The sequence below is a fragment of the Centrocercus urophasianus genome, unplaced genomic scaffold (assembly GCF_019232065.1).
Source record: "Centrocercus urophasianus isolate 14NV4802_14NV808 unplaced genomic scaffold, USGS_Curo_1.0 seq_9, whole genome shotgun sequence".
Lineage (NCBI taxonomy): Eukaryota > Metazoa > Chordata > Aves > Galliformes > Phasianidae > Centrocercus > Centrocercus urophasianus.
In genome coordinates, this window is record NW_024885532.1 from 33,958,634 (window position 1) to 33,975,822 (window position 17,189).

At 44.1% G+C, this 17,189-nt stretch overlaps 1 protein-coding gene across 2 annotated transcripts in view; it reads left to right on the top strand.

Moving 5' to 3' along the window:
- The first annotated feature begins 869 nt into the window (after window positions 1-869).
- ARHGAP20 (Rho GTPase activating protein 20) overlaps window positions 870-17,189 on the top strand; it is a 61,586-nt gene continuing 45,266 nt past the window's right edge. The window contains exons 1-2 of one of the 2 annotated variants that reach the window (XM_042839237.1): window positions 870-968; window positions 10,646-10,734. In XM_042839237.1, the coding sequence (XP_042695171.1) occupies window positions 870-968; window positions 10,646-10,734 (188 nt within the window). The remainder of the gene's footprint in view (window positions 969-10,645; window positions 10,735-17,189) is intronic. The other variant, XM_042839236.1, reaches the window with a different exon arrangement.

A 17,189-nucleotide genomic window follows, 5' to 3' on the forward strand; every position in this document is an offset into this window, starting at 1 on the left:
GCAGGAGTGGCTGCTACCACGTGCACTGCTGCAGCCAGAACCAGGAAAGTAACCCTACAGAACTACACTGAATCCCAGCACAGGAGGTAGGTGGACATATGGAAAGCTGTGTGTGAGATGGAACGGTGTCTCTTTTACTGCCTGGCTTTCTGGTGCTCAGCACACGAAAAAATGCACGTACAACCTACAACCACTGCAAAGGATGGAGAGAAAAACACCCCTCTACATGGAGAAGGACAGGGACAGAGAGCTTCTATCCAGTTTCCGGTCCAGGTTAGCCCACAGCTCACTCACACACACGTGCTCTCCCCTTGATGACTCCTAACTCCCTGCTGCACGACGGCACGCCCTTGACACCCCCAGAACAGGGCACGAGCAAGGACTCCAAACCATGGAAGTCCTCGGGGAGGGACCCTGTCTCGCACTCACCTCGAACAGGAGGTGGGCGGGTGATGGGCCACTGCCACACCCCCTACTTCTGGGACGATGCCGTTCCTCAACCATCCCTGGGACAACGTAACACACCCCCACAGCCCCGGGACCACGCAACGCCTCCCGCTCCGGGGCAGCGTAACCCACTCTCCCCGCACCGTTCCATCCGCAGCTCACGCGCACGCGCAGGAAGGCGAGAGCGCGCCGCCGACTCCGCGCGATGGCGCATGCGCGTCGCCCCCTCCCCTCCCTACCGCCCCGCGCCGCAGAGCAGGGCTCGAACCGGCTGGGGGCGTGGCTCCTGTGGGGGCGTGTCCCACGTAGTGGGCGTGTCCCGGAGAGGCGTGTGCCATCGCGGCGCGCCCTGTCCATGGTGCGGGCGGCGGCGGCGGCGGTTGGGGTGTCGCCGCGGCGGGAGATCGGCGGCGCGGGGCCGCATGGACGTGATGTCCCCGCAACAGGAGCACCTCGGGCCCGGCCGCTCATCCTCGGTGAGCGGCGAGAGTAGAGTGTTCGCCGCCGCCGACGGCAAGAAGGTAGGGCTGCTCCTCTGGAAATCGTGAGGGAAGATGTCATCCCCCGCCCCGGTCCTCGTCACCGGGCGCTCCCCGGGTCCTCGGCGATGCGGAGGGAGCCGTCGGGAGAGCTGGGGCCGCGAGCGTCCGCGGGAGAGCTCGGTGCAGGCGTGTCCGGGCGGTCGCGGTCTGAGGTAGAGCTTTGCCGGGTGGCTGAGACCGGGGACACCCGAGGGTGTTGTGTAGAGGTACAGGAGAGCTGGGAGGGTCAGCCTGGGGTCACCCGGAGAGCTCCGGGATGCCGGAGCTCCGGGTCTGTGCGCTATGGTTGTCCTAGGAGCAGCGGTGATTTGGCGTGCAGGTGTCTGGAGAGAGCTGGGGGTGCTCTGCGGGGTGCCCACGGCTCCGTGGGGTGGGCGTTTGGGGCTCTGAGGAGTGGGGGTTTGGGATTTGCCAAGCAAGGAGGGGAAGGTTTGCTCCCAGCAAACCTTCCCCACATGTGCTTTGGATGAGAGAAATGGGAAGGCAACTTCCTGAGGAGGTGCGCTCTGCCTTCTCTGTTGTGACTGATGGAGGAGAGGCTTACAACCGACGGTGAAAGCTTTTCGGTGTGCCAGTTGCATGTGACACGATCAAGTGCAGAATTCACTCTCTGGGTGCAGCTAAGTGCTCATTTCTGCCTTACACTGTGCTGTAATGAGTGAGCTGCTATGACCATATTCTTCCCACTATGTAGTAGGGGAAATCGTTTCTCCTTGGCTTAACATGTACCGAAGTGTGGCTGGGTGGCTTCCTGCCGTACTCATTCTGCTTCACTCTGCCATTTACATCTGTGCTCTGTCTGCATTTAGAGGAATATGGTGTCACTGGCTGTCAAACACATTGGGAGGATTAGGACACAGCCAGGTTATGATGTCCTTTATTAAAGCTGTCCACCTGATGCGTGGTAGCTTGTGCCCAACCCAATGGCTGGGGCTCTGTGGCTGAGGGGAGCCACAGTTCCACTCCTCCTCCAGAGCATCTCTTTGGGCTGGAGCATATGTCCCTGGGATGTGTCTCTGTGTGTCTCATCTCACCAAGGCATGCACCTGGGACATCTCAGAGCACAAGTAAAGTGCAAAATGGCTGCTTGGGGAGTGCTTAGCCTGACTTCTGCCTACACCTTGATTTGATAAGTTTCTGAAGAAGGAGTGCAATACACCTACATGAAGGGGAGGAGTGTCTTCTGCTGGACAAATGGATGGAATGAATGCTTGCCCTCCCCAGTACTACTGTGTAACCTGAGGCAGCTAAATGTGTGGCTTTGATTATTCTCCTACTGCTTCTTTGATTTTTGCTGAAGACACCTTGCTGCTCTGATGCCGGGCACCACCTGAAATGAGAAGGGATGTTCAAGTGCTGCAAAGATGAACACTGCTTCCCTACAAATTCTTTTTGATTCAGCTTTCTGAAGACAAGAACTGAAGGCAGCACTTGTGCTTTCCTACTCCCATCAAAGGAACGCAGATCTTGTTTCTGCCGATGCTGACAAAGGAGTAGGGATGTTACTTTTTACAGATCTTGGCAGCTCTCTTGGAATTCATCAGCATGCAGGCACAGACAGTGGGGGTACATAGGGAATCCTCCTGCAGCCACAAGCATCAGTCCAGCCTCTGTCCTCCTCCACAGTCCCAGTGCTCCCTGGAGTTTCATTACAGGCTGCCTCTCCATTTGGCTGGGGAAGAATGTCCCTACCTTCATGCTTGTTCAACACTGGGCTAGTCCTACATCTGCTCGAAGCAGGATCTCAGTGACAGTTCAAATTATTTTTTGCTCCTTATGTGCTATGGACTCTCTGAGTACCTCTGTTTTGAGCTCCACAGAGTGCTAAGGCACAGCACTTTTTGACAGAGAGAAGGCTTTGTTATTACAGGACATACTGCACTGCTTGTAGCATTTATATGTAGTTGTGTGGCAGAGCGTGCTGACAAGAGATCAGCTTTGATACTGGTGGTGACACAACATAGCAAGTTTAAAGATATTACTGCAAATACATTCACATTGCCTGTGAGTCTCTGTGCTCTTTACTGAGATCCCGGCCGACAACATGGGGGACAGCAGTCAGAATCACACCACACAGTGCCAGAAATCTCAGCAATCCGGGAACACTTCTGTGACAAAAATGCCCCCAAGGATGCAGTGATGAGCCACCAGTGAACATTTTTATTTTATTATTTCAATTATACCTTTCCCAAGTCAAATGTATTTTGCTGAGATTTCCTGTGTTGTTCTGTGATTGTTTGAATTCCTATTTTATCTTTCGCTTGGCTGTTGCAACAAAGCTGATGGATCACATCATAGGACCAGGAGATAGAAGTTGTCTAGGATTCACTCCGTGTGCTTTGTGGGACCACTTACATTGCTGTCTTGCAAACACTTCCTCTCATTTTCTTTATATGTAAAGCAATCTGAGATGCTAGCATACCTCACAAATAATGGGAGCTTCTCCTTATTAAATGCATGTAAGACATTCAAGATGCCCTTCTGGAAGGTGACACTGAAGTGCAGTGTTTTAATTGATCCTTCTGGAAAATTCTAGGTCAGGTTCCCTCCTTTACTGGACTTACCTGGAGTCACTGGACAGTGGTTGATCGACCTGCAGAGAAGTTTTTGTACTGACCGTTTAGTAACCAATACCAGTAAACTGATGCAACTCTGAAATGGGCTGAAGTAAGATGAGTAAAAGTGATTTTACTGATGGAGCTTATTTGTACAAATTTATCAAAACAAACAATTCAGCATGTCTTCTGTGCCAGTATATCTGTGTCAGCAGTAACAGCTGTGGTCATTTAATTATATTTATAAGTTTCTGGTGTTTCACTTCTCTCTTCTTCGAAGGGTTAGATTCCAACCAGAATATTTTACACAAGACAATCTTTGGTAACATAAGCAATCACTCTTAAGATTTTTTGCTGCCTCCTTGAAAATTTCAAGTGACTGCTTATAATTTTTGTGAGGCTCAGCAATTTGTTATGTTTATTCATACAATGTGTACAAAAAACTTAACCATTTTGTAGAATAGTATTTGTGGAAGCTTAAAGCACAGTATTCTATCACCATTACAATGTTTCTTTGTAATTCTGATCACACATACAGAAACAGCTTACTGTCAGGAAAAGAAGAGCTGTGTTCCCAACTGTGTACTAAATGGATAAAATTCAAGCAAATTGAATTGGAAGAGTAAAGGCAGTCACACACAACCTTCACCCTGTCCTCTGTCTTACTCTGCTAATATGGATCAAGAATGTGTTTGTCATTGTACTTGATGGTACCTTGGTCTCATGCCTTTGTGTATATATGGTTTTTGGCATAAAGCTCCTTAAGGCTGAGATTTCTCCTTCCTGTGAGACTTTGTCCTCTACTGTGATCATGGCTGATGATATGGGGGGCTGCGGTCAGAATTCCACCACCAGAAATCTCAGCTTTTCAGGAACACTTCTGTGAAATAAGCGTTGGATGTCGGACAATTCCTGTCATCATGGAGACATACCCTATAGCATCTCTGATGAGAACTGGAAAAAGCCCGTGTTAATGAAGTCATCCACATTTGTCCTTCAGATGGAACCACCTTGGTAGGCACTGCTGACTGGTGATGACTTACAGTGATGTGCCTTTTATTAGGCTTATGATTTAATTCAGAATGAGAGTTAGCTATCCCTCTTTTGCCTGTTCATGTGAGAAGTTGAAAACTGTATATAAAACAATGTGATCTTGCTCTTCAGTTTCCCAGTCTTGTGTTTTTTTAAGTTCTGCATGATGGTGGTAGGAAGGAGAAGGACTCAACATGTCATATGGGACCTATGACATAGCAAATCATTGTCTGTTTACATTGTCTATTCGATGAGGCATTGGCACAGGCTGCCCAGGGAGGTGATGGAGTCACCGTCCCTGGAGATGTTTAAGAAGTGCGTGGATGTGGCACTGAGGGACATGGTTAGTGGACATGGTGGGGATGGGTTGACTGGTGATCTTAGTGGTCTTTTCCAACCTTAATGATTCTGTGATTATACGATACTTGCTCTGTCATCAGTCAGCTGCTCCAAAGAAAAGCCTGGTGTACTGAAACTGTGGCAGAACCATGTCTGTGTGCTAACAATCCCTTGTGTGAGGCTTGGTAGGAAAGCTTGGGCTCCACAGCACAGCAACACATCTGAAGGTGCTGCTGCAGGCACTGTGGATGCAGCACAGCAGACAGCAGGACCCGTGGGCTAAATATTCAACAATGACCTCCTCCATGTTGTTAATAATCTTCCACATGTGCAGCTTTGGATGTAAATGGATGAAATCTTGCCAACACATCTATATGTCCATGCTTCCAAAGATTAGTATCTTGTGGGAGATGGTTGGTAGGACATCTTTTGCACACAGTTTCTTTCATCAGTTTTTATTTCCACTTTAACTCAGGTCTCCATCTGCAGCTGCTGGTCCACCATTACCAGCTTTTTCTTCCCTTCTGTTGGTAGTTCTTTCCTCTTTTGCCCTTGCAATCATTTTATCCACAGTTATCCCTCCAGAAATAGCTTTCTTTTAGGAAAGTCCATGTAAGTACAAGCATTCTGCCAGCATAAACACAAGCACATAGTTTTGTCACCTGCTCTGCCGTTATGGAAAATGGGACCTGGCTGTCTCTCAGGCTCACAGGCACACACTCTGCCTTTCAAGCCAGCCGTACACATGCAGCCATCTTCTCACCCTCTTTATAAGGGCTCAGGAATGTTACAGGTCACTGTAGGGCCATTTCTTGCCCTACCCAAGAATAAGAGATTCTTGTTATTTCTGGTATTTTTGGGGCAGCCGTGCACTGTAAGTCTAACAAGTGCAGGATTATGGCATAGAGGAATATAGGATTTATTGTTTCTTGTAGGAAGCCTGGTGATACAGGGGAAATAGTATTGCCCAATTGTCTTTGAAAATTAACAGCTGGGTGATGAGTGTTGTTTTGATGTTTCATTTTTGTCAAGCAGTTAGCTGAATTTTGTTGTACAGATCTCTGTAAAGATTTCTGTTTGTGCTTTGCTTCATGTCTAGCTAAACCAGAAATGTGTGTCACAGATATGTTTTGTTACTCAGACAACAAGAACAGAGTTTGCATGGGTGAAATCCCTCATGGTTATTAACTTAGATAGTTTCATATAGCAGGCTTTGTTAAAATCAGATTTCCTTTCACTAGAAAAATAGTGAGAGGGAGATCTTAGCCACTTGAGAGCAATCCTCAGCTCAAGGTACCGGTCAGTCTGAGAGCTGCCCATGTCACCCAGTTAACTGACCTGGGCACACATCCCAGCCTTGACCCACTTCTGGAACAAGCTTGTAAGTCAGGAGCCTGAAATCCTTTCATCTCTGGGGAGGGTTTTAGCAAGTGTCTGCACATTGCTGAAGAGGCATTTCTGCTGGGTTCACCTGCCAGCTAGGAACTGAGTGCATTTTTCAACTATTTCCTATATGAATCTTTTACATAGACATCAGGTAATATCATTTTCTCATCCTAAGCTGAAAGCATTCACTATGAAGGCAATTGTTCTGTATCTTATTAAGCTTAAAAATTCTGTTCCCTGTCCTTTGCTCAGATAGCAAGGAGAGAATTGAGCTGATTAATTCAGCCTTCCTGGTCTCTTTAGTTTTCTTGTGCATTCAGTGGAAGAAGTCAGCACTTCTAGGTCAAGACTCATTTCATTTTTGCACAACCAAAACAGGACAGAAGAACTGTGCACTGAACATGTCCTTTTCTCTCAGTTGACTACAAAGGCATTTTTTTTGAGGCATTCTTTATTTAATTTATGTTCTGCCATTCTCTTTCCAAGCTTGATATGGTTAAGCGATATACACAAATCACAAGAGAGTGCTTTATCTTCAGCTTGATGGTTTTTTAAAGATCTCATGCAGATGTTGCCGTTTTCTTTTTTTTTTTTTTTTTTTTAGGAACAGAGATGAATTTCTTAACTTAGATATAATAATTTACATAAATTCTATATGGTATCAATACCCACTTCAACCACTAGCCAAATTAGCTGAATGAGGACAGTCAGAAGCAGATTATTTGTGCGGTCACAGACTTGTGTGCTGCTTGTCAAGATTTTACTCTAACTCTGCTCTTAGGACTCTGATTCAAGAAGAGCCACAGCGTATTTTTAGTACTGTTTTGCAGGGTTACTATCCTCAGTATGGTGGGCTGATCTGCTCACAAACCACCTACCACCTCAGTTTACAAAATAATGGTTCAGAGTGCAGGTTTGATCATTATCTGGTGGAAGTTCATTCTTTTGAAATCTATAGCCCTACATCTGTTTATACCAGATGAACAACTAGCCAAACACTGAAGTGCTGCTGGATCTCCAATCCAACTACAGAAGCAATCCTTTTTGTTTCTGTTAAGAAAGAAATCAAGGCAGCCACCACCAGAAATGCAGAAAGTATGAAGTTAAACCTGAACTGGAGGGGAGGAGGTAGGGGACTGAGGCTTTTGAAAGCAAGGAAGGCAAAGATAACTCTAGTTTGTCCTGACTGATACAAGATGGTAATCTTTGCATCTGGCACACTGTAAACATTAATTATGGATACCGATTTTATGATACATTTCACATGGGTGTGACTCAGCCAACAAGCATGAGGATTTCTCCCTGTGTTGACCTTTCTAATATTTACATGAAAAAATGGGAGGTTGTGTTTTGGGACACATTGTGAAATGCTTCTCTGTGTCCCATGCTTGGATTCTTGGTCGTTGCATCTCCTTTTGCTCCCAAACATCTGCTTTCACTGCAGCTGTCCAGGATGTGTCCGCTCCTCTCTGCACTGCCACGGTGACATCCTTGCACATGGGAAAGCAGGTAGATAGGAGAGCAGACATGTGGGTCCATCCCAGCCAGAAATGAATTTGTCCTATTCCTCCTCAAAATAAGTCATTGTGATGGTTTCTTATTTTCTCTTGTCAGACTCTGTACATGGCAAAATAAAAACAAAATGAACCTTTTTGTCTGTCGTTAATGTAACATTTTTATTTGCATGTGGCTGACGTGACTCTCTTCATTTTTGCTCTGAAAACTTTCCTTTTCCAAATTTCATCAGTGATCTTTTTCATATCATAAAGCTCTATTTCTGTAAGCTCTATCTGTATTCAGAGGCTGCTCAGAGAAGTTGTGGGATCTCCTCCTTGGAAATGACACAGCCCTGGGCTGTGGTGCCCTGCTCAGACAGCAAGGCCGGACCTGAGGCCTCCTGGAATCCTCTCCTGAGTCACCTGGGCTCGAATCAAACATGCTGTAGTCCTTAGTCCTCAGATATTTAAATCAGGGCACTATGCAGCACTGCTAGCCCAAGTGTGAAAAGAGTGGCCATAATTTAGAGACATTTGCGAAGCAAGGAGAGGGCCTTCATACATGAGGAAACAGCCTAGGATGTGAGGATATGGCCTCAAGTTGTACTGAGAAGGGTTAGATTGGTTGTCAGGAAGGATTTCTTTACAGAAAGGGTGACTGGGCACTGGGAAGTGGTGGAATCGCCGTCCCTGGAGGCATTTTGGAGATGTGTGGACATGGCACACATGGAGATGTGGTTTAGTGGTGAACCTGCAGTGTTAGGTGTGGGTTGGAGTTGATGATCTTAGGGATCTTTTCCAACCTAAATGTTCCCATGACTTTAAAATACTGCATTTTTTCAGTGGCTTTCTCTTCAGACTGCAGCAGTCAAAGGATTTAAGATCTCTCTGGAAACATCACCAAACTTCCACTGTGTTCACAGGAGCTGAGATGCTCCAGTTTAAACCGCCCCCTGAAAGTCACCTACCCAAAAGGAGACTTTCAGTAAATTTGTAACTGGGAGTTGATGCTTTATACAAACTCCTACAAAAAAATGACAGTTGAGTAAAATCAGTGGCTTGCTTTCTATTAGACACAGATCTCTTTATGCCTTCTCATTTGTAAATATGCTTTTTCAAATGTTAACAACTTCTCGTATTTGCCAGTAGTGAGATCTACTGGTTTCATTCACTAGAAAAATGTATTATCTCTTATGTTAGTAATCTATTAAGCTATTATTCAGTTAATTTACAGTTGGACAGAAGACATCTAAATAGTCCCAGACCTAATTGATCTGTCTTGAGAAGGTTATGTCTTAATGAAAGAAACAGCAAAGTGAGATCATTTTTAGAGGTGAACTGAAATTACACGGTTGAATTTATAACAATTATTGTATAATAGCTGCAACTACATATCTAACAAAATGAATGTACGTACATAAATAGGGAACCAAATAATGACAATAACAAATGCGCTGCAGTGAGTGAAAGAAATACAGTTTTCAGAGGTAAAACACATAGTGCTGTAGAGGGTCTTCTCTCAGAGCAGAGCAAACCATGTACATGCCCAAATAAATGTGTGCCACATCCTGAGCATAAATTGGCAGAAGAATCAGTTGTTCCCGAGCATGTCTGTTCCTGGAACTCAGTGATTATATTTAGGGTAAAGGAAGAAAATCTTGCTGTGCAATTATCCGTGAGCAGTGACTGCCAGAGGTTCCTCTGATTGTGTGCTCTCAGTGGTGTGCAGGCTGATGATGTGAAGGACCACCACAGGACATGTTCTGTCTAGGTCTCAGGAGGAGCTCAGCCCCCTCTGCTTGTTCACCAGTCTGTTATGAAAAGTATTTGAGCAAAATAAGGCAACAACTGTGCTTAGATGGAGGGCCTGTGAGGGCAGAAGTCACACACCTTGGCAGCAGCAAGATAGGCTGCACCACCATTTCCTACAGCAGCTCCAGTGCTCAGGCCAGCACACCTTAGTCCTATTTCTGGCTGCAGGAGGGAGGCAGTGCGGTGATGAATACATTTCTATGCAGCAAAATGTGTGTTTCTGTCTCCAGTGCATGCTTTTGAAAATTTCTGCCTCTAGGGAAAGCAGCTTTGTCTATTTGCTCAGTATTTTTATTGTGGGATTCAACTTCACTCAGTGGGAATCCATGCTCCCTTGATAGCTACTGACATTTCCATCTCTTACCTATGCTTTGTTGTTGTTTTTTTTTTTTCCTGCTGCTTTCCCCGTGTTTCCTTTTGCCCATTCCCTTCTGGTTTTCCCATGCCTTCTGAGAACTGCCTTGCCCTCCCAGGCGTGATCAGGAATGAAAAAAATGTCTTTAATGACTACTGAGAGAGAGAAGCAATGTTCCAGTTAGATGAATAGGAAAGGAACTTGCTCAAACCTCTTCGGGGTTCTAATGATTTTGGGAAAAAAAATGTAGCCCAATATTGTGTGTAAACTTAGGTGGGTAAAATCCAAACATTAATTTATAATAAATTGCCGGACTCATACAGAAATGTATTGAGTATTTGAAATTACTTGGTACTTGATACTCTTGAAGTACAATAGATTCTTAACGGTCAAAAAGTGATTGAGGAAAAGCTCTAGATGTTTATTTTGCATATGCAATACTTTGGGTATCTCTGTATGGGCGCTAATTGTCAGCTTTTCTGTATCACTGGCTTTCAGGCCATGCTCCTGTTTTTCTCAGTATGACATTTTGCAACCATTTTTCATTGCCAAGGTTTCTGATGGTGATAACTCACCCTTTCTCCTGTGATTTGAAATCGGAGTCTGGCTACTACAAGTCTGTATGCATGCAGTAGTGGTTCCAAGTCTCACCTACAATTTCTTTTTGTTTCTCTTTTCAAGCAAAAAATGAAGAGTTTGGCCCAAAGACGCCAGTCTGCACCATCCTTGATCTTCGTCAAAGCACTTAACAGATCCAGATCTGTCTCAAGGTGAGTCAGTGAGTTTTGCTGGCTGTACATGCTGTACCAGGTATAACTCAGGCATGGTAATTGTGGGACTGCACAATTTACTTTGAGCTGTGATGGACTGCTATGATGCACTCTCTCAAGAGGTCTGGAAGCTCATGCTGGTTTAGGAGAATGCTGTGAGTCAGGATCTAGTCCCTGCCTTTTATTATCCTTTTCCCATAGCAGCTTGTGAGATAGAGCGAGTGTGTGCAAATGTGATGTGTTCAGCACTTCATGTCTGTGTCATCTGCCAGCCATGGAACAGCCATGTGTCCTCCTTCCCACCCCAATGTAAAGCTGCCATAAAGATGGGAGCTTCTATGGAGCTGTTCCATTGTCCAGCTCTCTCTCCTGACCTGCCATTTGAACCGTTCTGCATACATAACTTTTATCTTCCTGCACTACAGTTCATTAGACTTTAAACTTACAAAACATAAGTGTTTATCAAGAAGTGAACCATCTGGTAGGTTGTTAATGCTTCCAGCTGTGTAGAGCTCTTTACTGAGAAACATTATTGATGGAAAATGAAGTATGGCTTTGTAAGGAATATTTTTTTCCTACACTGTGTTGTGTTAAATAATCAGTATGTGAGCTTTGGAAAGTCTTCTGTGTTTGATCTAACTAATACCTGGTTTCATATTTGTCATCTCACAGAATTTCAGAAACTTGTGGAAGTATTTTGTGGAAACATCAGAGTTGCAAAATAGGAAAGGAAAATGAGTAGAAACTACTTGCGTGTCTTTTTACTGGCTGTGACATGAAAGAGAAAACAGAGCACTGAATTTCTAAAGGTGTTTGCACCTTTTTGTGTAGTCTACTGGCCTGAGTTTAGGGCTGAGAGCCAGCAGCGTGTTCTGGTTCTGGCTGTAAAATTTATTCTGTGGCCTCTTTTTTACTTTGTTTCCAGGTCTTTAAAATAAGTGGAATTGGTATTCTGTAACCCCTTCGTGGGATTACTGAAACGTTTTTGTTGTCTGTTCTACCGTATTTATTTTCCATTTACTACTACTTCATTGGATTTGTAGTTATACTCACAGTTGTGGTACCACCTCTTGGGCATGGATCACACATTCATAACTGAAACTGAAATTAGAGATGGACTATTGCTGTGAGGAGAGCAGCAATACCTGGAGGGTACGGGGGGCAAGAGATGGAATCCCTCAGCCCTTGGATGATAGATTTTCCTACATTTATACACCTGTGTCCCCATAAGCCTAGAGTCATTAATCATGGAATGGTTTGGCCTGGAAGGGGCCTTAAGGATTAATTAGTTTCATAGACAGGGATAGTTTCCAGTAGACCAAGTTGTGCAAAGCTCCATCCAACATGGTCCTGAGCACTTCCAGGGATGGGGCAATTGTCTTCCCTTGAAACTGTCCCAAGACTTGGTCCTCAATACTAAAAAAATGTATTATATTCAAAGTTCATATTTCAGAGCTTCTGTCATTTGCCTGCTGGGTTCAGACTTGGGCATTTTTCTTCAATTCTGCTTTTTCTTGTTCTTGCTTTACTGTCTGTACTATAAGTATCAGAAATTGGCCAAGGCTGAAGAAGCCACTGAATGGGATAATACCATGTAATTTTCACCTAAGAATATTTTCACTGTTTCTAAAGTGTAAGTATGTCTTGCTTGCATAGTTCAGGGCAGAATTCTTTCTAGATCCATATTTAGTATGCAGGAGGATTTTTTTTTTATTTTTTTTTATTTTTTTTTGTAAGGCCAGTTTCTCCACCAACTTTATGGTGGAGAGGTTTGAAGAACGGGAAATGATGCCTTGTTCTACAGGAAGAGCAACACCTTGCCTGACTGATCCTGCCACTTCCAGAGATGTTAGGTGCTGCCTTAGCCCTGTCTGTCCTCTGCCTGGGGCATGCAGCAATTTAGCTGCTCCTCTTGTTTCCAGCTGGAGTCTGTGGCCTTAGCAAGAAGTGTCTGATGAAGTCTGAAGACCCTGGAGGCCAGAGCAGGTGATTTTGTAGCTTCAAAGTCTATCAGTGAGAGAGTAACGCTCTTGATGATGTAGTGTTTATTATTGTTCTCAGGAGCAATAATTCTTACCTATGCCTGACTTCCTTGTTTGGCTGTGCAAAATACATTCCTCTTCATCACTAAACTGATGGATGAATTTGAACTTTCCACTTGGTTTGTTGTGTAAATGCTTAACTCCTGTGAAGTGCTTTCTCTTAAGGCGAGCTAGAGAGCAACAAAATGACTTCCCGTGCTTTCTAATCTCCTCCAAATGTTTTTTCTCAGAGCTGTCTTAGTTCTTAGTTCCCCTTTTCGTAGACACAGCCAGACTACAAAATCCATTATTCTCCTTTGGCAGTGAACCTTAATAGTGGGACTCCATTACACTTACTTGTTAATGGTTGATTAATGACTTGTAGATGATAAAACTCCTATCTGAAGTTAGCATACATCTGTGAGGGATTTATATGAATCCTCTCACCTCAGCAGCTGGCCCACCTCAACATTTGTTGAAATTAACGAACAAGTGCAAAGTTTAAAAGGGCAGGAAATACTTACAAGCACAAGTCAGCTGGTATTTTTACACTGCTTTATATGTCAAGTGCCCTTGGATTATATGGAGGGTATTTTCATAAAATGTGGTGGCAGCCATTTTGGACAGACCTACCTTTGGGCAGTTTAGAGTTTATTAATGTTCAAAGAAACCATTGTGACATCTGGAGATGGCTGTTTTAGCATTAAGTGAATTGAGTTTTTTAAATGGTTGTGTTGCTGTAGCTCTTACAGCAGGAGGATGTAGGTGAGATGAGATCAAGCTGGAAAAATCAGACACTGTTTTGTGCTGCTGTGCTCTTCTTCAGTCTTGAAAGACAAAGAAATTGGACAGTCTTGGGTGTTCAAAAACTTGTCTTCTTTTTCCTCAGCTATATCATTTGGTTTTCTTCCTTACAGAATCACAAAATCACAGGCTGGTCAGGGTTGGAAGGCACCTCAAAGATCATGAATCTCCAACCCCGCTGCCAATGCAACCTCCCCATTTAATACTAGACCAGGCTGCCCAGGGCCCCATCCAACCTGGCCTTGAACACTTCCAGGGACGGGGCATCCACAGCCTCTCTGGGCAGCCTGTGCCAGCACCTCACCACTCTCTCTGGAAAGAATTTCCCCCTAACGTCCAACCTCAATCTTCCCTCGCTCAACTTAAAACCATTTCCCCTTGTCCTGCTGTTATCAACCCTTTCAAAGAGTTGATTCCCCTTCTGTTTGTAGGCTCCCTTTAGGTACTGAAAGGCTGCAGTGAGGTCACATCACAGCCTTCTTTTCTCCAGGCTGAACAAGCCCAGCTCCCTCAGCCTGTCTTCATAGGAGAGGTGCTCCAGTCCCCTGATCATCTTCTTGACCCTCCTCTGGACCCTCTCCAACAGCTCCCTGTCTTTCTTGTACTGGGGGCCCCAGACCTGGACACAGTCCTGCAGATGGGGCCTCACAAGAGCAGAGTAGAGGGGGACAATCACCTCCCTGCCCCTGCTGGCCACCCCTCTTTTGATGGAGCCCAGGATACCATTTGCCTTCTGAGCCTCAAGAGCATACTGCTGGCTCATGTTAAGTTTTTCATCTATCAAGATGACAGGGCTGCTCTCAAGGACGGCTCCTTCCAGTCTGTATGGATGCCTGGGATTCCTCCAGCCCAAGTGCAAAACTCTGCACTTTGCCGTGTTGAACCTCATCAGGTTCACCCAGGCCCACCTTTCCAGCCTCTCGAGGTCCCTCTGAATGGCATCCCTTCCTTCCACTGTGTCAACAGCACCACTCAGCTTGGCGTCATCAGCAAACTTGCTGAGGGTGCACTCGATTTCGTCATCGATGTCATTAATAAAGATGTTAAAGAGCACCGGTCCCAAGACAGATCCTTGGGGGATGCCACTCGTTACTGGCCTCCAGCTGGACATGGAGCCATTGATGACCACCCTCTGCCTTGCGGCCTTTCAACCAGTTTCTTATCCATCAAGTGGTCTACCCACCAAATCCACATCCTTCCAATGTGGAGATAAGGATGTGGTACAGGTCTTACTGATCTTGCCTTGCCACACTTGGCATATAAGACACCAACATACTTTGCCTGTGGAGGAATTCTGAGACAACTTTGAATTGCACAGTGGTGTACAGATATACAACCACTCTGCAATCCCTGTCCCACTCAATTGTAACTGTAGACAGCAAGGGAAGATAGTAAATAGTATAGATATTCTAGTGGAATTTGGACCATTACTTCCAACAGATGAAAATATGCAAACTATTCCTTGCCTCCTGGTTTTGCTTCTCTTCCTCTTTTCTGAATAGTTTATCTTTCCTCGCAAAGTAGTGATGAATAGGAATGCAAGGACTGTTTTACATTATCACATGTCCTCTTTGGAAGCACTTTGAGCAGAGTTGTTCTAGAATACACTGAAAGAGTAAGATGTTGATATTTTTCTTGGCTGATATTCAGATGCGAAAAGTTTGATTGTTAACTACATTAATATGTATGAAATCAGCAAAGGGCTTGGGCTGGTTATATTTGGACCTGGACCTGTTGCACAGTTGTAATTTCCCTTTTTTTTTTTTCGTTATGTCCTTTAATGAAAACTACACTACTTAATGATATACTTCAGTGCAGCACAAATTATGGGCTTGAAACAGAACAGAAATGTCTGAGACCTTGATTTAAGCGTCAGAGCATGTCTTCTCAAAATCATTGACGTTAATAATAAAGGCTTGTTTCAAACAAAATTTTCAGCCTTTGTTCTGCTGTCCTTCAAAACAATTTTCACAAGTGACAAAGCCCAAGCTACCAAGTTTCTGCTCTGTTTTTGTGGACTTCTGTTTGTATGGAGAATACTTGACAGGACAGCCAAATTCTGTCTTGCTTTTGCTGGCAGCTTTCCTTTTCCTCGTGCACGCTCCCACCAGATCTTTGAAAATCATATTTTTACATGCTTAACAATATAATTATTTACATGCTTTAATAACATGATTTTACATTGCTTAGTCTTCATGGCCATTTATAGGTATGTGCCTCTGCATGCTAAAGACATTAAAATATCAGTAATTAAACTATTCTTTATTACAGAGTTAAGAATCTTCATGATATTATTTTGGTATAAGCGAGAAGCAGGACTGGTTTTAAAATAAAATCAGGCATCGTTTTTAATGGCTTTACAAGCAAACCTTTACAGAACCTGAAAAGGAAATACTAAAAAGTCAGCCCTCCCCAGTTTTATTATTTGGATTGAACAATCAAAGAATTTAAAGGTATAGACGGTATTTCTGAAATCTCTAAGGGTGTTCTCCTGTCCTGCAGGTAGAAGCAGGGCTGTGCTGCTCATGGTGAAGCTGTTCTTTCTTATTCTGATGCACAGTAGATGACTGTGGTGTGTTATCTTCCAGGGGCCAGTGCCAAATGCTAAATATCCCAGATAACGAAGATCATATGTGTAATCTAGGAATGCGTTCCACTTGGCTCAAGTCAAATACAAAGTGTTCCCGAAGTCTTGTACATTGTGTTTTCAGGGTTTTAGTCAGAAGATATGTGGATGATCCAAGCTATGTGACTGGTTGAAGACAAAAATAGAGGCTTCTAATAAATGTGAATTGCCAGGAGGCCTTAACTGTCTCCTTTTCACAGGGAAGATGAGTGCTTGGCGTTTCAGAAAAATGCGATTGTGAATAGGAACGGAATAAGTTCACTGTGAGTAACTAACTTGTTAAGCAGGTATTTTGCTTGAAATCGTTCTGCTCATTCTTCGCTCGTTTCCATGGTAGCAATTAATTTTTCCTCTGCAAAGTAATCTTTGCAAGATGCACTGGGTTGGATGCACCTCTCTGCTTGCAGTGACTATGGCAGGAAGAGGCCCCAGGCAGCTGCCATCTCTTCAGCTCCTGTGGCACTTGCTTCCATACAGCCCCCAACCAACTCCTGGTGGGAGGAGCGAGGACAGCACAGTGCCTGCTGGGCTGAAGGCCTCTTCTGAAATTTCACAGCTTCAGTTTTTTGTGAGAACTGCAAGCAAGTTTCAGTAGAGATCAAATTTCCAGTGTCAAGATGGAGCAAAAGTCATATTCCCAAAGACTCATCCAACAATGCAAATGAAGAGCCCTCTACTTCTGTATTTAATTTTGAGATTTAATTAAAACTCAACATTTTGGACTATGACTTTTTTTTTTTTTAATTTTCTATTTCATGAGAAGTTCTGATATGTTAGCATTCTATCTTTACCTGAATGAGATTGAGTCTCTGAACGAGAACTTCTCTGGAGTTCTCCCCTCAGAATGCCCTGTTTCCACATGCAAGGCAAGGAAACATGACTTTGTATACAGATAGTGAAAAGTTTATTAAAGACAAAGCTATTTTTCTTCAAATTGTTCTTCCTTTTTAAATTAATCACACTTAATTAAAATAATGATGATAATGTTATTGAATGTGAGCCAG